The sequence below is a fragment of the Cibotium barometz genome, chromosome 38 (genome assembly GCF_041138505.1).
Source record: "Cibotium barometz isolate CiBa-2024 chromosome 38, ASM4113850v1, whole genome shotgun sequence".
NCBI lineage: Eukaryota > Viridiplantae > Streptophyta > Polypodiopsida > Cyatheales > Cibotiaceae > Cibotium > Cibotium barometz.
This window is the reverse complement of record NC_141083.1, coordinates 48,045,547-48,065,647: the sequence shown is the minus strand read 5'-3', so window position 1 is coordinate 48,065,647 and position 20,101 is coordinate 48,045,547. Positions and strand designations below refer to the sequence as shown.

General features: G+C 50.9%; 1 protein-coding gene across 2 annotated transcripts in view; it reads left to right on the top strand.

The window, feature by feature from the left end:
* The first annotated feature begins 250 nt into the window (after positions 1-250).
* The window catches only part of LOC147616816 (DNA-directed RNA polymerases II, IV and V subunit 6A-like), a 20,490-nt gene continuing 639 nt past the window's right edge, over positions 251-20,101 (top strand). For both annotated transcript variants that reach the window (XR_015262567.1, XM_086777871.1), the window contains exons 1-4: positions 251-377; positions 457-487; positions 634-803; positions 19,983-20,034. Coding sequence is in view for 1 of the 2 variants with exons in the window: in XM_086777871.1 (XP_086633997.1) it covers positions 334-377; positions 457-487; positions 634-803; positions 19,983-20,034 (297 nt within the window). In the remaining variant the exon portion in view is untranslated. The remainder of the gene's footprint in view (positions 378-456; positions 488-633; positions 804-19,982; positions 20,035-20,101) is intronic.

The window sequence follows — 20,101 nt, the reverse complement described above, 5'->3', positions numbered from 1 at the left end:
GCTTATTACTGGGGTATCAGATCTCGTGGGATTAGTCAAGTTTCTTGTGTGAGGATGAAAGATGGGAATTTCTTTGTAAAATCTTGAATGAGGTTAAAAAGGAGTAGATAGTTGAGTCTTTCGGGGTGATGTATGCCTGATTTTGAACAGTTAATATAAAGAAATATTATTGATCCCAAAAAAAATAAAATAAAAAAAGCATGATGACCTGAAACGACCCACTAATTCCTATGATTTTTTTTCCTTAACCAAAAAAACCGAACCTATCACGAAGGCCTTGCCTATATTCACCTTGTTGAACTTGAGCTCTAGAACATATCGAATTCTGGGCTCATGGCGGACGAAGACTTCAACGATTTTGATGGGGGCGATGGCGGGTGCGTCCTCGTTTCCCCATTTTTAGGGGTGTCTGCAAGCAATGTTTATGTAGAGCTTATGATCTTCTGTTTGTGGCAGGTACGATGAGCCAGTGGAACCAGAAGTTGAGGTAAGAGGCCATGGCCAGGCGTCTCCGCACCCCCTGCTCCCCTCCCCTCCCCCCCCCCCTCCCCCCCTCCCCCCCCCCTCCCCCCCTCCAGCCTAGAAAAGACTGATAGGTTTGGTTATGTACAAAACGCTCTTTTTCCATGGCAGGAAGAGGTCGAGGAGGATGAGGATCAAGCTGCACCCATCGACACCATCGGAGGGGAGGATGTGGAGATGAAAGATGGAGAGCATCCCCCTGATAAGCCCCGCAAAACCACCCGATACATGACGAAATATGAGCGTGCCCGCGTCCTCGGGACAAGGGCTCTGCAAATAAGGTACTTCAAAACAGGGTTAAGTGTTTTTACATTACAAGATTGGGCACCATGCTAGAAGAAGCAATGGCTATAGAGAATGGTACTCTATAGATCAAGTGCCATGCAAGAGGAAGCAAGGAATATATTGAGTGGTACTTTATAGATCAAGCACAATAGCAAGGACTCAGGCTATGTGCAAAACCTAATTTCCTTCTCTCTATGGAGAAGTGTCCGCATGTTCATCAGATGTGGTTCGCTGAGCATTGATAGTGGGGGGAAACACTATGTATGATTAGCCACACAAACTGATACGGTTACCCTGACTTAACGGAGGTATACACTAAGGCCTTGATTGGTCGTGCATATTTTAAATGTGTCTTCATCCTTTGCTCACATGAACATCTTTTAGTACACCACGGAAAACTATTGCATGCTTTTTTTCGTCAGCATTATTCGATTTTCTAAGACTTCCTGAGATGCAGAACTTAACACTGTCATGCAACAAACGGTTTATGCTGCTTAATTGTTTAATTCTAGCATGAATCAAATGGGCTGCACGTGAAATAATCTTTGGTCCATAGTGAAAGAGGAGGAAAGAGATGTTGCCAAAGCGAGTTCTTTTTCTAAAAAAGAAAGCTGTTGTTTCTCTGAGTCATGGCTGGTGACAAAAGGTACTACCAAAAACGGCTACCTTACCACCCAACCATAGCTCCATTTGGAGCACCTTGATGCCCATGCTGACACTCTATCACAAACCTTGATGTCCCATACAATTTGTTGTGTTCCCTCATTGGTGAGGAACCCTTGCTATGAACCTAGCCCTATTGATGGAGGCAACATCAATCTCATTGTTTGTACTTGAAGTCATTAGCTTGCTTGGTGCATGTCTCTTGATCCATTTCTATTCTTGTTTTGTGACACTTTATTTTCTATGTGCTAGGTGGCTTCTCTGAGTCTTAGCCAAACTTTTTAGTCTTGCAAGTATTCCAAGTCAAACTAGCCATAATCTCACTTTTGAACTTGATTTACCCTCTTGATTTTGTTATGTTATTGTGCATCTCAATATTATGGGGCTACCTCTATTTTATGGCTTTTATCCTATTTTCTCCTTGTTTAGCAGGTCGTGGAGGAGTTAGCTAGCTCCTAGGGGCAGTTAGTGAATTCCTTGCTTCACTATATAAGGAGCCTCCTCAAATTTACTTGTTGTATCCAATCACAGTGCAACACTTCTCTTGCTGGTTATTGTCATTGTAAAGCTTCATGCTATAATAAAAGGTGATCTTGTCAACAAGCTCTGACTCTCTCTCTTTCCTTGTCTATGCTTCTGCATGTGCTTACTCCAACATGGTATTAGACGACTAGGTCCCGGCTTCCCATCTGCGTTTTGATCGCTTCCTTCCTCCTGCAGCTGTGTTTCTGGAAGTAGTAGTTTATTGCATTTTCTTCTTTGCTGGTTGCGTTTTTTTGTTGTACCTACGTTTTTAGCATCTTTACACCAGCATTTTTCTATTGGAGGTGCTCCTACCCCGTGCAACCCCTCTTGCAAGGTGAGAAGGTGCAAGTCCAAGTGGCTGGTGGTGTAGTGGCTGCTGCTGCTTTACAGTTAAGACAGCTTCTAGAGGTGGTTTACTCGTGTGTGGTGCAACTTGACAAGCGGCCTTGAATCTCTGCTTCTTCCCCGGCTTCCCCTCCTTGAGCGTCCTCAGAACTCGAGGAGGTGGATCTAGATTCATGAGGATGAATTCCTTGCAGAATTACAAGACTGGGAGGATTGTGATTTGAAGGCGTATGTAGTGCTTGTGCGGACCATTACAAAGGAGGTCTCACTGGTCGAGCAAACTCTTACCAGGGCACATCAAGTATAGTCCAAATAGGAGGATCTCTTTGCTCAAGATTTATCAATACGGGCAGTTACTTTGCAAGGGTAACTCTAAGGTATGTTATTTCTTGTTGGCAGTTCTAAGCAATCGTTTCTCATGAAGGCCAAGGTTATCCACGACCAGTTATTGGTAATGGGTACTGCTTTGTTCTCTGCCCAGTGACAAGATCTTCCATTTCTTCCATAGAAGGGGGCTGAATGGCTGGCTGTTCCACATGTTCTACATGAGGATTTTCTTGTGTAGGGGCTGGCTGATCTGAATCCCCCCTAATTGCAATGGGTAAAAGTCCATCAAACATGTCCTGTATGCTTGTATCATTGCTTTTATACAAGCTATACATGGATTGTTTTGAATTTTCAGCAAATACCACATCTCTACTTACAAAAATCCTTCGTGTAGTTGGATTATAAAGACGGTCATTGCTGTAGCCCACAAAAATGCATTTAATTGCTTTGTCATCTAGCTTTGTTCGGAGTTGTTCTGGCACATGTGCATATGCCAAACACCCAAATGTACGCATATAATCCACCGTTGGCTTTCGGCTATACCAAGCCTCAAATGGTGTTATGGTTTTCAAAGCTTTTGTTGGACACCTGTTCAACACATGAGTTGCACACACACATTATAGCTTCCATCCAAAATTTGTGAGGCAACTTTTGTGCTTTCACCATGCATCTTGCCATCTCCATGAGATCTATTTTTCCTTTCAGCTACACCATTCTGTTGCGGTGTATAAGGCACAGTACATTGGTGTTTGATGCCCTTTTGAAGCATATAATCCATGAATGCATTTGACATGTATTCTCCACCTCTATCTGAGCGGAGTGTTTGGACTTTACATCCACATATATTTTCAGCCATTGCTACAAAGTGTCGAAAGCATGTAAACACATCTGCTTTCGCTTTCAAGGGGTAAGCCAAAGCAAACCTGGAGTAGTCATCAATGAATGTGACGAAGTAAAGATGCTCCCCTATGGATGGTGTCCGCATTGGACCACATACATCACTATGTATGAGCTGTATTTTACTTTCAGCTCTAACAGCTCCATCTTTGGGGAATGGTTTTCGTTGCATCTTTCCCAAAATACACCCCTCACATACATGTCTTGGTGGAGACTCAAGAGGCGGCATATTATCAACCATATGATGCTTTTGCAAAACATGGTTGTGTGGCATGTGAACAGGTGGTAAGTATTACCCAATCTAAGCTCAAATAGCCTTTAGGACTTAGCCAATATTTATAAGTGAGTGCGTTCCCACTTCATTAAAGTTTGGGCACCCAAAAGTCACTTATAAATTATGACCGCTTCCAAGTTCACACTCACTGAAGTCCCGAGGCGGACAAGACTCAATGTCCAGGACCTGATCCTCCCTTTTTACTCATAAATGGGTATCTCCCCATGTTCTCTCACTTGATTGGATCCCAATTCACTTACTTATTAAGAGAAAATTCGTGTTTTCTCTTCATGAGGATTTTTGGAGGCTGAAAACTCTGTTTTTCCACCATTTTTCTCCATTTCCAAGCTCTCCATAGCCATACCCAACTTGCTAGGGTGTTTTTCAAGCTTCCAAGAGTGTTTCCAAGTGCTAATGACTCTCCTACTCACTCCCAATGACTGAAATTCAGTAAAACAGCTCTCATTTTTGCTGTAATTTCTGCTCTTTTTGCTGAAAACCCTAATTTCAGTCTTCCTTTGTCAAGTTGAACCATAGGGGAAGCTTTCCCAGGGTTCCCTTCATCCTCTTGAAGACTTTTGTCGCGAAGGATTGCGGCAAATCGAAGATATCAACACTTCTAAAGCTTCCAACGTGAAGGCTTCCGCTTGCAACAACTTCTATGAAGAGTGGTAAACTAATTGGACAATGTGTTGTCATTACTTATTTAGTAGAAGGGCAGGACAAGTTCCTTCGTCGAGTGGGACTTGAACCCAGGATCTCTTGAGCAGAAACCCGACGCCTAACACGCTTCAGAAGGCTGTACGACTTCGCCTGCGAGCTCCGCCTCTCCCCCCTGTCACCAGCCTGGACATTTCCCAGTCTGAAAGGGGTCTGGTGGACTCCAGGATGTTTAAATATTTGGAAAGTACAAGCTTTGGGAATGGGGGATTATCCTAGAATACAAAGGACCACACTCCTAAAATTTAGGAGAGTTGCGATTTTTGGCCCGACTCCGATGGAAATTCTGTTCGCGTCATTACATCTGGAATTGAGCAGATACCAAGAGTTGGCAAAGTGCCTATGACAGAATGTCTACCAGTTGGGATATTTTTAGAGGTAAAGATTATGAAAGGACCCATGTCTTAGATTGGGACATGTGGCAAGAAAGTGGACCAAAGTGAGACAAGTGGCCTGACACTTGTTAGAAAGTGGATCAAAGTGAGACAAGTGGCCTCACACTTGTCACTTCAGCTATTGTGTGGCTCTCCACTTGTCATTGTAGCCTTCTCTTGCCATTTTAGCTCATGGGAGGCCCAAATCTATAAATTGGAGCCCTCTCTCTTCATTAATGGAGGCTCTCTTGCTGCACACTAGCCTCTACCACCGTTGAAGGCTTCCCTAATGATGGCTACTCTCTTTCTCTCTCTCTTGAAGGCTGCCCATGAAGAATACCGGCTGTTGGGGACTGTTTTGGAGGCTTCCATCGCGAAGAAATACTGAAGGCAAGGGTATTCAATCATTTATTATGATTTCTAGCCATTGTATGTGTTGTACCAGCATTTGTACCTGCTGTACTTGCCACCGTACCGGCTATACCAACCACCGTACTTGCTGTACCAGCTGTACCAGCCATCGTACCAGCTGTACCAGCCACTATACTTGCTGTTCCAGCCACTGTACCTACTGTACCAGCATTTGTACTTACTGTACCTACTGTACCAGCCATTGTACCGGCTGTACCAGCCATTGTACCTGCTGTACCGGCTGAATGGGAGTTGTACTTGTTGTACCCTTTCTATTGCATGAAGACCCGTGGTTTTTGGGGAAGAATCAGTACCCACACGGAGGTATATGGATTATATTGTTGGCTCGGCATTTCTACAGCCTATGTTCCGGCTTGGTTGCCTCGTGTTGGGCTGTGTTATGGCATTTGTATTTGGATAATCCGGCATCTCCCGTGGGGAGAGTAAGGCCCTCAAAGCTTGTTCATGATGTTATTCTCCTTGGGTAATAAAATACTCCAAGGGGGGGGTCGGCCCATTCCGGCCTCTATGTGGTGTCACATGTGCAAGATCCATTTTCAGCACTTGTGGATGTTTTGTCTAGCTTTATATTTTTTGCAAAGTGATGATGGATATGTGTTAAGGCTGTGGCCATGTTTAAATGTTTTAATATGCATTGATGGTATCAACAAGTGTGTCAAAGGCCCTAGTCCCCCGGGCACCGCCGCTGCGAGTTTCATTGGTATCAGAGCATAGGCTTTCTTGGAAGCGGAGGCTTCCTTCTATCAATAAGGAAGAGAAAAGATCTGGAGTGGGGACCACACTTACCATCATTGCTATTAAGCATGGCCAGCCACTTCAGAGCCTATGAAGCAAGAGCATGAACAATAGACAGCTTGATCTAAGGATTTATGAATTCACAAAATTTATCTTGGAAGTATGGAGTTGGCTTTATGTGCACACGTTTAGCACTCTTTCCATATGGATATTGTGGATTATATTATCAAGCTTACAGGCAAGCTATATGGAGATATATCTCAAGATATCTTAAGGATATGGTGACGAGATATTTCTGTTGGCTTCATGACCAACCTGGCAAAGAATAGCTAAGTATACTTTGAGTTTGCAAAGTTGGTGCTTTTGCTATTTACTATGAAGTGTTTTTGATGTTCACTAACCCTTGTATAGCTATGCAAGGAGAAAGGTATTGTTGTTTGCCTTGAGATGGTTTCAGGGAAACATTGTTTATGGCTCCCTTTAATGGGATGAATTCTTTTCATGGCTCCCTTTATTGGGATGGAATATATCTATGGAGATTTCTTTCTTGTCGAGATTTATATAGATATTGGGCTTAACAGGCAATTTCTATGGACGAATCTGTTCGAGTTTATAGAGAAGAAATCTTTGGTTATCTCATGGATATGATGCTTTTATGGATTAAGTTCACCTCTACTCCAAGGTGTGTGGTTAGCACGGAGTATGTGGTAAGAGTTATGGTATACAAGGATTATGGTATACAGGTGTATGGATTCCTGGACTTCTTTTCTAGGAATTTGGATCCATCCTCAGGTTTATGGATTATGTTTATGGCTCCCTTTTACTGGGATGGATTATTCTTTTTGGCTCCCTTTATTTGGGATGCATTGGACTTATGAAACTCATGATTCACATACCCTGTGTAGTGTTCTCTTGTCCTACGTGCTCTCTTGAAGATTGTTTCTACCATGTGAGGGTGGAACAATAGAGAGCAGATGGAAGGGCACTTCAAAGGGTAGTGACAAGCACAACATACCCTGTGTAGTGTTCTCTTGTCCTACGTGCTCTCTTGAAGATTGTTTCTACCATGTGTGGGTGGAACAATAGAGAGCAGATGGAAGGGAACATGGGCACTTGAGAGGGTCGTGCGAGTTGGTGGCCGAAATGCCTACAAACTATTGGTGGCCGAAATGCCTATAAACTATGTGTAGCAGAAATGCTTATGGAACACCAGGTTATCTATGCCTACGAGTGATTGTTTTATCTTGTTACTTGAGCCCATCTCTCATCCAAGGTGTGTGGTCAGAGTACCAACACGGAGTGCAAGTGGTAAAGTGGACATGACGGGACTTATGTCTATGCCAAGGGTCATGTGGACCGATGTCTTGTTTGCAGGAGACTTATTTTGTCTCACCCATTTACTTGGGACATGGATTATGATATCTGGACTTATGGGACTGATTTGTCTCGCCCATTTACTTGGGACATGGATTATGATATCTGGACTTATGGGATTGATTTGTTCTGCCCATTTACTTGGGACATGGATTATGATATCTGGACTTATGGGACTGATTTGTCTCGCCCATTTACTTGGGACATGGATTATGCTATCTGGACTTATGGGACTGTTTTGTCTCACCCATTTATCTTGGGACATGATTTTGATATTGGTATTATGGAGACTTATTTAGTCTCGCCCATTTCTTTGGGACATGGATTCTTCAGTTATATTGGATTTTTTGAGACTGTCTCGTCTCGCCCAATCGATGGGACATGATCATATCTTGAATATATGGCTTGAAGCTTAAAGTTGCGGACAACTTTTAAGAAGTTGGGGAGGATGTCACCAGCCTGGACATTTCCCAGTCTAAAAGGGGTCTGGTGGACTCCAGGATGTTTAAATATTTGGAAAGTACAAGCTTTGGGAATGGGGGATTATCCTAGAATACAAAGGACCACACTCCTAAAATTTAAGAGAGTTGCTATTTTTGGCCCGACTCCGATGGAAATTCTGTTCGCGTCATTACATCTGGAATTGAGCAGATACCAAGAGTTGGCAAAGTGCCTATGACAGAATGTCTACCAGTTGGGATATTTTTAGAGGTAAAGATTATGAAAGGACCCATGTCTTAGATTGGGACATGTGGCAAGAAAGTGGACCAAAGTGAGACAAGTGGCCTGACACTTGTTAGAAAGTGGATCAAAGTGAGACAAGTGGCCTCACACTTGTCACTTCAGCTATTGTGTGGCTCTCCACTTGTCATTGTAGCCTTCTCTTGCCATTTTAGCTCATGGGAGGCCCAAATCTATAAATTGGAGCCCTCTCTCTTCATTAATGGAGGCTCTCTTGCTGCACACTAGCCTCTACCACCGTTGAAGGCTTCCCTAATGATGGATACTCTCTTTCTCTCTCTCTTGAAGGCTGCCCATGAAGAATACCGGCTGTTGGGGACTGTTTTGGAGGCTTCCATCGCGAAGAAATACTGAAGGCAAGGGTATTCAATCATTTATTATGATTTCTAGCCATTGTATGTGTTGTACCAGCATTTGTACTTGCTGTACCTGCCACCGTACCGGCTGTACCAGCCACCGTACTTGCTGTACTTGCTGTACCAGCCACTATACTTGCTGTTCCAGCCACTGTACCTACTGTACCAGCATTTGTACTTACTGTACCGGCTGTACCAGCCACTGTACCGGCTGTACCAGCCATTGTACCTGCTGTACCGGCTGAATGGGAGTTGTACTTGTTGTACCCTTTCTATTGCATGAAGACCCGTGGTTTTTGGGGAAGAATCAGTACCCACACGGAGGTATATGGATTATATTGTTGGCTCGGCATTTCTACAGCCTATGTTCCGGCTTGGTTGCCTCGTGTTGGGCTGTGTTATGGCATTTGTATTTGGATAATCCGGCATCTCCCGTGGGGAGAGTAAGGCCCTCAAAGCTTGTACATGATATTATTCTCCTTGGGTAATAAAATACTCCAAGGGGGGGGTCGGCCCATTCCGGCCTCTATGTGGTGTCACATGTGCAAGATCCATTTTCAGCATTTGTGGATGTTTTGTCCAGCTTTATATTTTATGCAAAGTGATGATGGATATGTGTTAAGGCTGTGGCCATGTTTAAATGTTTTAATATGCATTGATGGTATCAACAAGTGTGTCAAAGGCCCTAGTCCCCCGGGCACCGCCGCTGCGAGTTTCACCCCCCGCTGCTTCTCGCCGTCGCGCCCCCCTCTCTCCCCCCGCCAATCCCCCGCATTCTCCTCCGTCCTCTCCCCCGCCTCCTTCATTGCGCCCTTCCTCGCCTTTTCTCCCCCGCCTTCTGCCTCGCATCCTCCCCCGCCATCGCTCCCCCGCCTCCTTCCTCGTTACCTCCCCCGCCTTCTTTCCCCCCCGCCTTATCCTCCTCCGCCTCCTTCCTCGCTGCCTCTCCCGCCACCCCCCCCCCCCCCCGCTTGCTTCCTTCCCCCGACTTCTCTTCCCCCGCCTCTCTACCCCCCTCGCCTTCGTCTCCTCCGCCTCTCTTCTCTCCCCCGCCACCTCTTCCCCCTCCGCCTTCTCCTCCGCTGCGCGTTTTTTTGTTTTTTGTTTTTGTTTTTTTTTTGTTTTTTGTGTGTGTGTGTGTGTGTGTGTGTGTTTTTTTTCCTCCGCCTTCTCCCTCTCCTCCCCTTCCGTCTCGCCCCTCCCCCCACCGCTAGCTCCCCCCCGCCTCAGCTCCCCCCTCCCCGCCCCCGCTATCCCGTAGCCCTCCGCCTCTCCTTTTCCTCGCAGGGCTGTGTCCCTCCCGTTGGTGACCCCGGTTTCTGGCCTTTTCCCTCTGGAGGACTCCATGGAAGCCGCTCCGACTACCCCTGCCGATTCCGGTCTCCGTCTGGAGTTCACAGCTGAAGACCGTCTGGAGTTCACAGCTGAAGATCTTCAGTTGTTTGTTTCCACAGTATCCGCTCTTGAGGCCTCCTCCTTGGTCTGCAAGATGGTGGGTAGCCGTCCGATGCGGAGAGAGCTTCGCGACCTTGTGCAAGGCAGCCTTGTTGGCGTGCCCGCCAAGATCGTCAGCGTAGATTTTTTGGGACGTGGCTACTACCAGGTGGATTTCGAGTCCCCCCAGGCAGCTCAGATGGTGCTGGCTCGGAGCCCCATCGCCCTCCGCTCATCCCGGGCGTTCCTGGCGCGATGGACTCATGGTTTCGACCCCGCTTTTGACCCGCTAGCAGGCGCGACAGGTTTCCCCGTCACTATCTGCTTTCCTGGACTCCGTAGGGAGTACTTGCCCCTCTTGTCATCCATTGGCAAGGCGTTCGGGCAAGTGGTGGAGACGCCTCAGACAGCGGCTTCAGTGATTGCTCGGGTAGCAGGACTCCCGGCCATTCGTGTTGTGGTTCCGTCACCGGAGTCCCTCCCGAAGACGATCCTCCTCCCTTGTCTTTCTGGAGGACATCTGATACAGCGCGTGGAGTATTCGGGCCTCCCCGGCCAGTGTTACACATGTTGGGAGATGGGTCATCTCGCACGCGCCTGTCCCCGCAAGGGGGTTCATCCTTCACGCTATGCCGCCTCTGGACCCCCTGCAGGAGACCCGAGTGGTGGCCATCCACCTCAGAGACCGGACATCCCTGGCTCGCCACAGCAGGCGCCATCATCTGACGAGCAGGCCCCAGCGGAGGATGCTGCGCAGACCCAGGAGGCTGGCGGATGGCAGGAGGTTCGCCGGCGGAAACGCCCGGCCCGCAGGGACCGTCGCACAGGTAGCACAGGCTGGCGGACAGGCGACTCCGGCTGGTGTACAGGCACCTACCCGCACTTATGCTCCAGTCAGGGATAGGCGGCCAGCAGGTCCCACCCCGATGGACGAGGATCCAGACTCAGTGCCCGTTGAGGCCGCTGGTGGAGCCTCCCACGTGGAGACCCCGCTCCCGCCTCCCCCCGCGGCCCCGCCCCCTCCTTGGAGCAGATTCCTGAGGATCCCGGGCCGCACTCTGCGACCCCCGGCTCCCCTTCCCCTCACCCGGAGAGCACTCCTTCCACCCCCCCCTCTCCCCCCCAGCCTCCCCCTCCCGCCTCCCCCGGCGGCCCCCCCTGACACCTATCCTCTGGCAGATGCCTCTCCATCCTCTCCTCACTCTCCCCCCTCCTCGTCGCGAGCCCCCATCCCTCCCTCGGCCTCTCCAGGATACTTCGCCAGACCACCCACTGCCCCGGGGCAGCGCAGCTGGGTAGGCCAGAGTTCAGTCCAGCGGGCTGTTCCACCGCCACTCCGGGCCGGTGGAGATGGCGATCCTAGCTTCGCCCGCCCCACAGAGTTCTCTCCAGCCTCCCTTGGGGGGCCCCCGCGAGTGATGGGGCTACCAGTGGATTACGGTTTTTTCAGGTGCCTCCAGTTGGATGCTGGCCCGTTCGAGACAGTGGTCGCGCCCTTGCGAGTTTGCGTGGTGTGCCATCCCTCTCGTTCTCCTTCAGTGGTGAGCAGCATGGTGGCCTTCTCCTTTCCTCTCAGTGTTGCCCCAGACACAGCATGGGATTGCAACTCTGTAGAGGAAGTTTTGCGTGATCAGATACTGGAGTTTTCTCACCACTTCAGCGACTTGGGGCTCACGGACCTATTGCAGACCCGATTACACTCAGCCCGCATGAGCTTGTTTGGTATAGGAGATTGGCGGGCGGATCCGGTCCACACCTCAGTTAAGGCGGTGCTACTGATTCTCCTCCATGCCGCCCCGAGGGTGCAGCCGACCTTTAGATACATATATGCAGAGGATTGGTCCCATGCCTATGCCCTGGATAGGGCGAAGGCGGAGTGGGGCTGGACACAGAGACAGGTCACCCTCTTTTTGGAGAGACTCCGCACCCGGACAGACAGTGACTATTCTCCCTCCAAGCCGGCGCCCAAGACTCACAGAGTGGAGGGCAGATCATCCGGGCCGGCTGAGAGGGGTGAGCCAGTGGCGGCTGCTTCACTTGCCATAGCTCATCCATGAGGATCCTCTCATGGAACATCCAGGGTCTCGGTGGACATCGCTGCTACATTGGTCGGGGCAGACTTCGCCAGGAGATCTAGAGGGCTCTCATTGGAGGACCCATAGATATCCTTTTCATCCAGGAGCACCACCTTTCTGCCGGGCGTACCCGCACCTGCGGGAAGATCTTGCCAGGCAGGAGTCACACTTTTTGGTCACCAGCATATGGCTCCCAGGGGAACCAGGGTGGAGTATGCATCTCAGTCAGCAAGCAGCTTCTATCCGAGGTTGTGGACTCTGGCACTCTGGTCCAGGGTCGAGCGCAGTGGATCATCCTTCGGGTTGGGGAAGACCGCATTGGCTTCCTCAACTTCTATGCCCCTAATGGGGCGACCGGGAGAGCCGAGTTCTGGAGCACCATTAGGCAGTCCCTCCCCTTGGCAGACCACTGGTGCCTAGGAGGGGATTGCAACATGCTGGAGGATGCAGAGGACAGGATGGGGGGCAGCCAGGAGACCATTCATGGGCCGGAGCTCGCTGCCTGGGAGGAACTAGTGCTGCAGGTGAGAGGCCAGGATCCGTGGACTCTCCTGGAGTTTGGTAGGTTGCAGGGGAGTCGATCTTTTTCGCGCTCGGATAGACGAGCCACAGGAGTTAACCTTTCCCGCATCGACAGGTTTTACATTGATGAGTGGGCTTGTGATAGAGGTGGCACTGTGGGCATACTTGCAGGCTCCTCGTTTTCAGACCACTTTCCAGTGCTTCTCCAGATCGAGGACCCTACGAGAGGAGAGCGGGGCCAGAGCGTCCGGATTCCAGATTGTCTCATAGAGGAGCCCGAGATTGCGATCAGAGTTGAGCAGGTCTGGCAGGAGCTGTAGTTCAGGAGAGGAACGGCAGCCAGCGATCTTGCCAGTGGCTTGCAGGAGATCAGTCGGATGCTCAGACAGGCTGCCTTGGACCGTCTGGAGGCCTTCAGAGAGCAGGAGAGGAGCCTACAGAGGAGTCTAGCGTCCCTCCAGAGACTCCAGGAGAGGGATCCTACGAGCCCTTGGATCTCAGAGTAGATGGAGTCAGCTCGCACTGAGATCAGATCCATCGAGGAGAGGAGGGTGGAGTTCCGGTTCCATGCTCGGGCTTCTTTTTGGACACAGGCTGGAGACAGAGTGACTCGAGATTTCTTTGAGGCGACAGGGCCTCGCTTCAGACGAGAGGGTCTCAGGCGTCTTCGGCAGGCTGATGGCCAGGTTGTGGTGGATCCCCCCAGGGTTCGGGCGATAGCCACAGATTTTTACAGGGATCTTCTCTCTGCTGAGCCAGCAGATGACAGGGTGAGAGAGGCTCGGGAGGTAGTCTGGACCGGTTGTGCCGGCCCATTTGCAGCACTCCCTTCTCTCCCCCTTCTCGGATACGGAACTGGAGGAGGCTCTTCAGGCATTACCTCGGGGCAAATGCCCAGGAGAGGACGGTCTCTCAGTGGCTTTCTTCCAGAGGTATTGGGGCCTATTACATAGGGGCTTCAGATTGGCATTCCAGGAGATTATGGAGTCGGGAGTCATGCCGGACAGCATGGCAGAGGGGTTGATTCACTTGATCCCCAAAGAGGGAGGAGACAGACTGGAGATTAGACAGTGGAGACCGATCACCTTGCTAGGCACGGCCTACAAGGTCCTAGCTAAGGCGATCAGCAGGCGGCTTCAGCCTCACCTTCCGGACATCATCCACTCCACGCAGACAGGCTTCATCCAGGATAGGAGCATTCTGGATAACATTTTCTCTTTCTGGGAGGCTACGGCTTTGGCTAGATTTCGGCAGGAGGATCTGGCAGTGCTCCTTCTCGACTTCGAGAAGGCATATGATCGGGTGGACTGGGCCTTCTTGGAAGGCACTATGGAGAGGATGGGCTTCCCCCCTCTGTGGATCCGTGGGGTCTCTGCACTCTACACATCGGCTCATAGCCAGGTGCTGATACAGGGCGTGCGCGGAGAGAGGTTCCAGCTCTCGCGCTCGGTGCGGCAGGGGTGCCCCTTGGCGCCCTTTCTTTTTCTTTTTGTGGCGGAGGCCATGAGCACTTTTTTGACGGCACAGGATACAGGTTTGCGGGGCCTCCAGCTTCCCATCCGCACCTCGGAGGAGCTCCTAGACTCGGAGTTCCCGGATGACACTGCTGTCTATCTTCAGGGAGGTGAGGAGAACCTCCGCCGCTTCGCCTCAGCCATGGACAGGTTTTGCAGAGCTTCGGGTGCTTTGATCAACTGGCACAAGTTGTGTGGGTTGTGGGTCAGTTCTATGCCCCCCCCCCCCCCCCCCCCCCCCCCCCCCCCCCCCCCGACTTGGAGGCCAGTTGATGGTTTTCAGTGGCTGCCCCCGGCACTACAGTGCGTTATTTGGGATGCTACGTGGGCATTGACATATCTCCGGAGCAGCAGATAGCCCCCCTTCTTCTGAGCATTCGGAAGAAGCTTCTGTATTGGAGTACCGCTCGTTTATCTCTGGCTGGCCGAGTAGTTGTGGCCAACCAAGTTCTGCTTGCTACCATGTGGTACATCACTTCTTGCTGGGCCTTCTCGCGGGCGTGCATTGGCCAGGTGCAGAGGCTCATCAGGAACTTTCTTTGGTCCGGTGGCGACGGGCGGCCCGCCAGGGCCAAGGTGGCATGGGCTGTGATCACTCAGCCGAGGGAGAGAGGCGGCCTGGGCATTGTTGATCCTATTTGCCAAAGCCGAGCTTTGCTTGGCAAGTTGGTAGTTCGTGGCCTCCTGCCAGGTGCTGAGCCGTGGAAGGAGTTTCTTGTTTCCAGGATGCTCAGCCGCACTCCTTCTCTTAGCGGCCCCTGGACCCCCAGCATCAGGTGGATCTTTACAGAGCAGCGATCCAGAGGAGTAGGCCTTGGCTTTGAGGAGCGTTTTGCAGCTAGCCTTCTGAGGGCCTGGGCGCATCTGAGGCCGTCACTCTTCCAGACTCCCCCGGGCATTGATGAGGAGCGCCTGAGGCAGCCATTGATCTGGAACCCCTTGATTCGACTTCCCAGCGGCCATATGGTTGGATCGCGGCCTCACGTGTCGTGGGGCCCGTTGAGCTCCGGCCCAGCCCAGTCCCTAGACGACTGGATATGTTTTCAACAGCTGCCTCTAGAGGCTCAGGAGAGGAGACTCAGTGGGATGAGGGGCAGAGAGTCGATGAGACAGGACATTGAGGCGGCCATCCCCCGGGAGTGGCGGACCCCAGTACAGGACCCTCCACCTCCACAGTGGATGGGTGTCTTTACTCGGCATGAGATCCTTCTAGCGGTCTGCGGCACAGCGGAGAGAGTCGCCCCACTCACTTTCGAGGTGGGAGAGGGTGGCCAGCTTCAGAGGACACGACTGGATTTGGATGGGCTCCAGGGTTGTATTCTTCAGAGGGTGCGGGTGGTCGGCTTTCATCAGAGACAGTGGCATGTAGACCCCTCACCGGCCTCGATAGGGGAGGACTGTTCTTGGAGATTATGGGCTTGGGACAGCAGGCCTCTTATTCGCCTTCAGTGGGATCCAGGTGAGTGGTTTTGGCGAGATCCCTACTTGGCCCCCACCAGCCTAGGCATCCCCTTTTTTCAGTACACAGCGAGGCTGGGGCGGTGGATTTAGAGACACATGATAGCGAGCACCCCGGCGGCGGCCGAGCATTGGCGGCGACAGGGGCTCTCCCCTGCCTTTCTTAGGGACTTCTGGCAGCGTCTTTGGGCCAGCTTCCGGCCCCGGAAGGTGACGCTTTTTCTCTGGCTCACAGCGCATAGAGGACTGGCTGTGGGGGCTTGGCTAGCTTTTGGCAGACACCCAGCGTCCTGCCCTCGGTTCGGCCATGCACAGGAGTCGCAGCGGCACTGCTTATGGGATTGCCCACAGGCACAGCAGGTATGGCAGCGCGCTCTCAGGATGGTTTTTGCAGGCTCACCAGGTGAGATGCTGGTGACGTGGGGTGCGGTGGCTTGGGCTACGGACAGCGGCCCGGCCCTTGGATATGAGGACATCCCTGGCAGTGCGACCATCCAGGTCTCTGGCAGGGCGATGGCGGTGGTTCCGACGCCAGACTTCTCTTCGGCAGCCCCTCAGGAGGGGGTCGGGCACAGATGGGAGATGATCAGCAGCATGACGGCTTGGCACATATGGAGAGCCCGATGCAGGGAGGCCATTGACCGCCAGGCGACTCCACCGACGGAGGTCATACAGGCCCTCTGGGTGGACATCATTCACACCTTGAGAGGACACTGGGGGAAACTCCAGGGCGACTCGGACCGCATGAGAGGGCGCCGCAAGGCTTTCCTCCGCACGTGGCAGCCTGGCCCTTTCCTCACCACGAGGGGCGAGGATGTCACTTGGCACTATAGGCCTCCAGTTTGGCTTTTCTCACCTCCCACATGTACTACTAGGTAGCCCCCCCCAGAGAGCGGCCAGCCACGGGGGTGGAGCTCAGGTGTTCACTGTGTTTTTATCCCTCCTTGCGAGGTGAGCTTTGTAGCCTTATGGCGTTTTCTCATTAACTAATAGAAGGATCGTTTTTCCGGAAAAAAAAAAAAGTAGAAGGGCAGGACTCCTTGTTTAGCCGCCCTGTGTAGTATTTCTCTTGTCCTATGTGCTCTTGAAGATGTTGCTACCTTGCTTGGTAGAACATAGAGCCAATGGTCGAGAATATGGGCACTGAAGTCGGGCCGGGCATCAAGGCAGCTCCTTGGTGATCTACATCGACATACCATTGTTTTCTAAATGCTGAATTTCATATGCATTGGCATGGAGGATTTGGCAATGGATGCCCGTGAAGCTATGTATTGAGTTTCTCCAATAGTAATACAATTTACTCAAGGGAGGGGTTGGCCGTTCCGGCTCATTGTGTTTCTCTTGTCAATTTACTTCTTGTATATGAGCAAGTGTCCTTCAAATCTTAGTGTATTTAAGTGTATTGATTAGCATTGTGTTCAACCAAGCTACAGTGACCATCTGTCTGTCTGGGATAACCTCATCAATGTTGAGCAATTGTTCCTGCAAATCTTTCACTTTGGTGAGATGATCTGCCATGGAGTCACCCTCATCCATAGAAAGAAGATCCAATTGCCTCTTCAAGTAGGCAACTCTTGCCTCGTTGCGTACCTGATACATTGCTTCCAATGTGTCCCATGCAAGCTTCGATGTCTTGCAAGAATGAATGTGCGGAATAATAGTCCTTTTCACTGAAAGGGCTATCAATGACATGGCCTGTGCATCTCTAGAGTCCCATCTCTTCTGCTCTTGTGTGGGAGCAGGTTCTACATCAGGAGCTCTTTGAGAACCTCCCCTTTGAGGCGTGGTTGGCTGTATGGTAAGTGGGCGTGTGTCATCACCACACATGATGCCCCAAAGCCCTTTGGCTACCAGCAAATTACGGATCATGAAACTTTAGAGGGAGTAGTTAGATCCATCTAACTTGTCCTCTTGGGTGAGCACACCAAATACATCTGTAGCATTCTGTGCCATGTCAACAAAATATACCTGCAAGCAAACCAAGCATCAATGTGCACTGCTTGGCAACCAAATGTCCTGTGCAAATGTATGCCTGCAAACCAGAGCAAGTGTAAACCTGCACCAAATTGTCCAATTACACACAATGTGTATACATATGCGACAAATCACAGCTGTAATATCCAATTACATGCTCCAATCTGAAAATCCCCAATTTTTATGCACTCCAATCGCTTCAATGTGCATCTAATTGGCCAATTTTCACAAAAGCCGTAAATTTCTGCAATTGAAAGAGGTTCAATTTGCTGATTTTGACCTCAATTTTGAAAACCCCGTATTGCAATCAAAGCAACATGCCCAATTTTTTAAATTTGTCCTGAAATTGAGAAATCTCCCAAATCACCTGAACCCTTTACCACATGCAGTGTAGGGTCTGCAAAATTGTATCTGACTCGCACTGCAGTGTCTGCTAAATTTGCATATTTTTACATGAGCAGAATTCTGTCAAAATTTGCATATTCCTACCTGTAGCACGATCAGCTGGGGGCGTTGCTGGCCACGCGAGGTACTGGTCGTGCAGAGGTGTTCGAGCAGCAGCAGCCAGGTGTAGCTGAAGGTGGAGCGAGAGTGAGCCGCCGGAGCTTGTTGGAGCGTAGGGTCGACGGGGAGCTCACAGGCCAACAGCGAGGCACAAGTGTTGAAGGGAGCCTGCAGGGCGGTGGAGGGCTGTCTACAGGCCGACGGGGAGCTGGAGTGCAAGGCAAAGGTGGAGAGCACACAGATGCTTTTGTCGATGGGCCAGTAGCCAGGCGGAGGCATGCAGAGTGCGCCGGAGTTGGAGGTGTCGACGAGGAGGAGCACACGGAGTCCACGCAGGTCAGGCGGGCCAGGCGGAGGCGGTGGGCGCAGGGCGAGTACAGAGGTCGCGGGCAAGACGCTGGGAGGCCGGAACGGGCGGAGTCGACAGTTGGGCACTTGCGGAGCAGTGACGGCGTCCGGAGGGGAGAAGCGACAGTGGCTCGGCTGAAACGAGGCAGTGACGTGTTGGCGGTGGCTCTGGGCGGCCGGAATGCAACGTCGAAGGCGGCCGGAGCGGAATAGCGAGGGCGACCGGAACGGAACGGCGAGGGTGGCTGTGGGCGGTCGGAACGGAACCGTGATGGAGCGGGGGCGTTGCTGGGCGGCGGCGGGCTTATGCGCACTATCGCCGCCGGCTGGGCAGGGAGGTGCCGCCCGCGGGCTGAGCGGCAGTGGTGGGCTCCTCACTAGTGCCACTGGTGGCCGGAACTAGCGGACGGCGACGGAATTTTGCAGGTTTTCCTCTAGGGGCAGAATTCAGGGCCAGCTCCTTGCTTTGATACCAATTGTTGGGTGTTGGACTCACACACTCACACACACAAACCTGCACATTAGGGTTAGGTGCAGGATGGAGAAGCTCACACAAAAATGAGAGGGAGAGAGAGAGAGAGAGAGAGAGAGAGAGAGAGAGAGAGAGAGAGAGAGAGAGAGAGAGAGAGAGCTTCTGTCGGAAAGCTGAGAGAAACTTGAGTAGTACTGGTGGTTGAGAGCAGCGCTACTGGGCGGCGCTAGGTTGAGCAAAGTACCATAGAGGTGGCGGCGGCGATGCACAGAGGTGGCGGCGGCGTAGGGCGGCTGTCCGATGGTGGCGGCGAGTAGATGAAGATGAGGGTCTCCTTGCTCTCCACAAGCTTGATGATGATGTTGATGAAGGTGAGGATAATCTCCAAGCTTCAATGAATGAGGAGAAGGGAGAGGTTCATGCTTCTTTTGTACCCCGGGGGGGGGGGGGTGGGGGCCTCTTAAAGCTACCATGCTTTTCTTTTACTTTTTCACTATGCTTTCCTCTTTATTCTTTTAATAATAGAATATTACTCAACTTTTGTCACAGTTCTTTAGCTTTGCTTTTCTAACGTCAAGGCCTTGCTTTTTGGCCCTGGAGCTACTTTTTGGAAAAGCAGCTTTTAGCTTTTTGATCCGGCTCAGGCTCCTCTTTCCAATGGTGCCCTTAGCTTGCAGTCAACTTTGTTTGACTTTTTGCTTTTTCCTACTTTTTGTCCAAAACTGGTGCTTTTTTCCTGAACCAACTTCATGATCCTTGTTCTCATGCTTTCATCAACCTGTCCATGTGTCCGGGCATGTGTTCCATCATGTGAAATAGAGCTAGGAGGGCCAAATAGTTACATCCTCATCCCTCCAACTCGCCTTTGTACTTGTGCTTCAGGTGGCAGGACTCCTGAACCATGAGATGCCTAAACAAATGTTTAAATACAGGGGCAAGGAACTGCTGTATAGGCTTTCTCTGTAGGTCTAAACTTGCTTGCTTGCTGGTTTTTCCAAGGGCTACGGCTTGCTAGCAAGCATGGGAGTTTAACTACTTGTTTCTTATGGGTTCAAGCATGGGAGTTTAACTACTTGTTTCTTATGTGTTTACTTTTTGTCTGGGGGGCCAGCATGAATGCACCTGTGATGGTTGAGCTGGAGGGAGAGACTGACCCCCTTGAGGTAATGGAGTGCAAATACTATTGAAGTGATGTACGTACAGATTTGCATGGAGGTTGTAAGCAAGTAA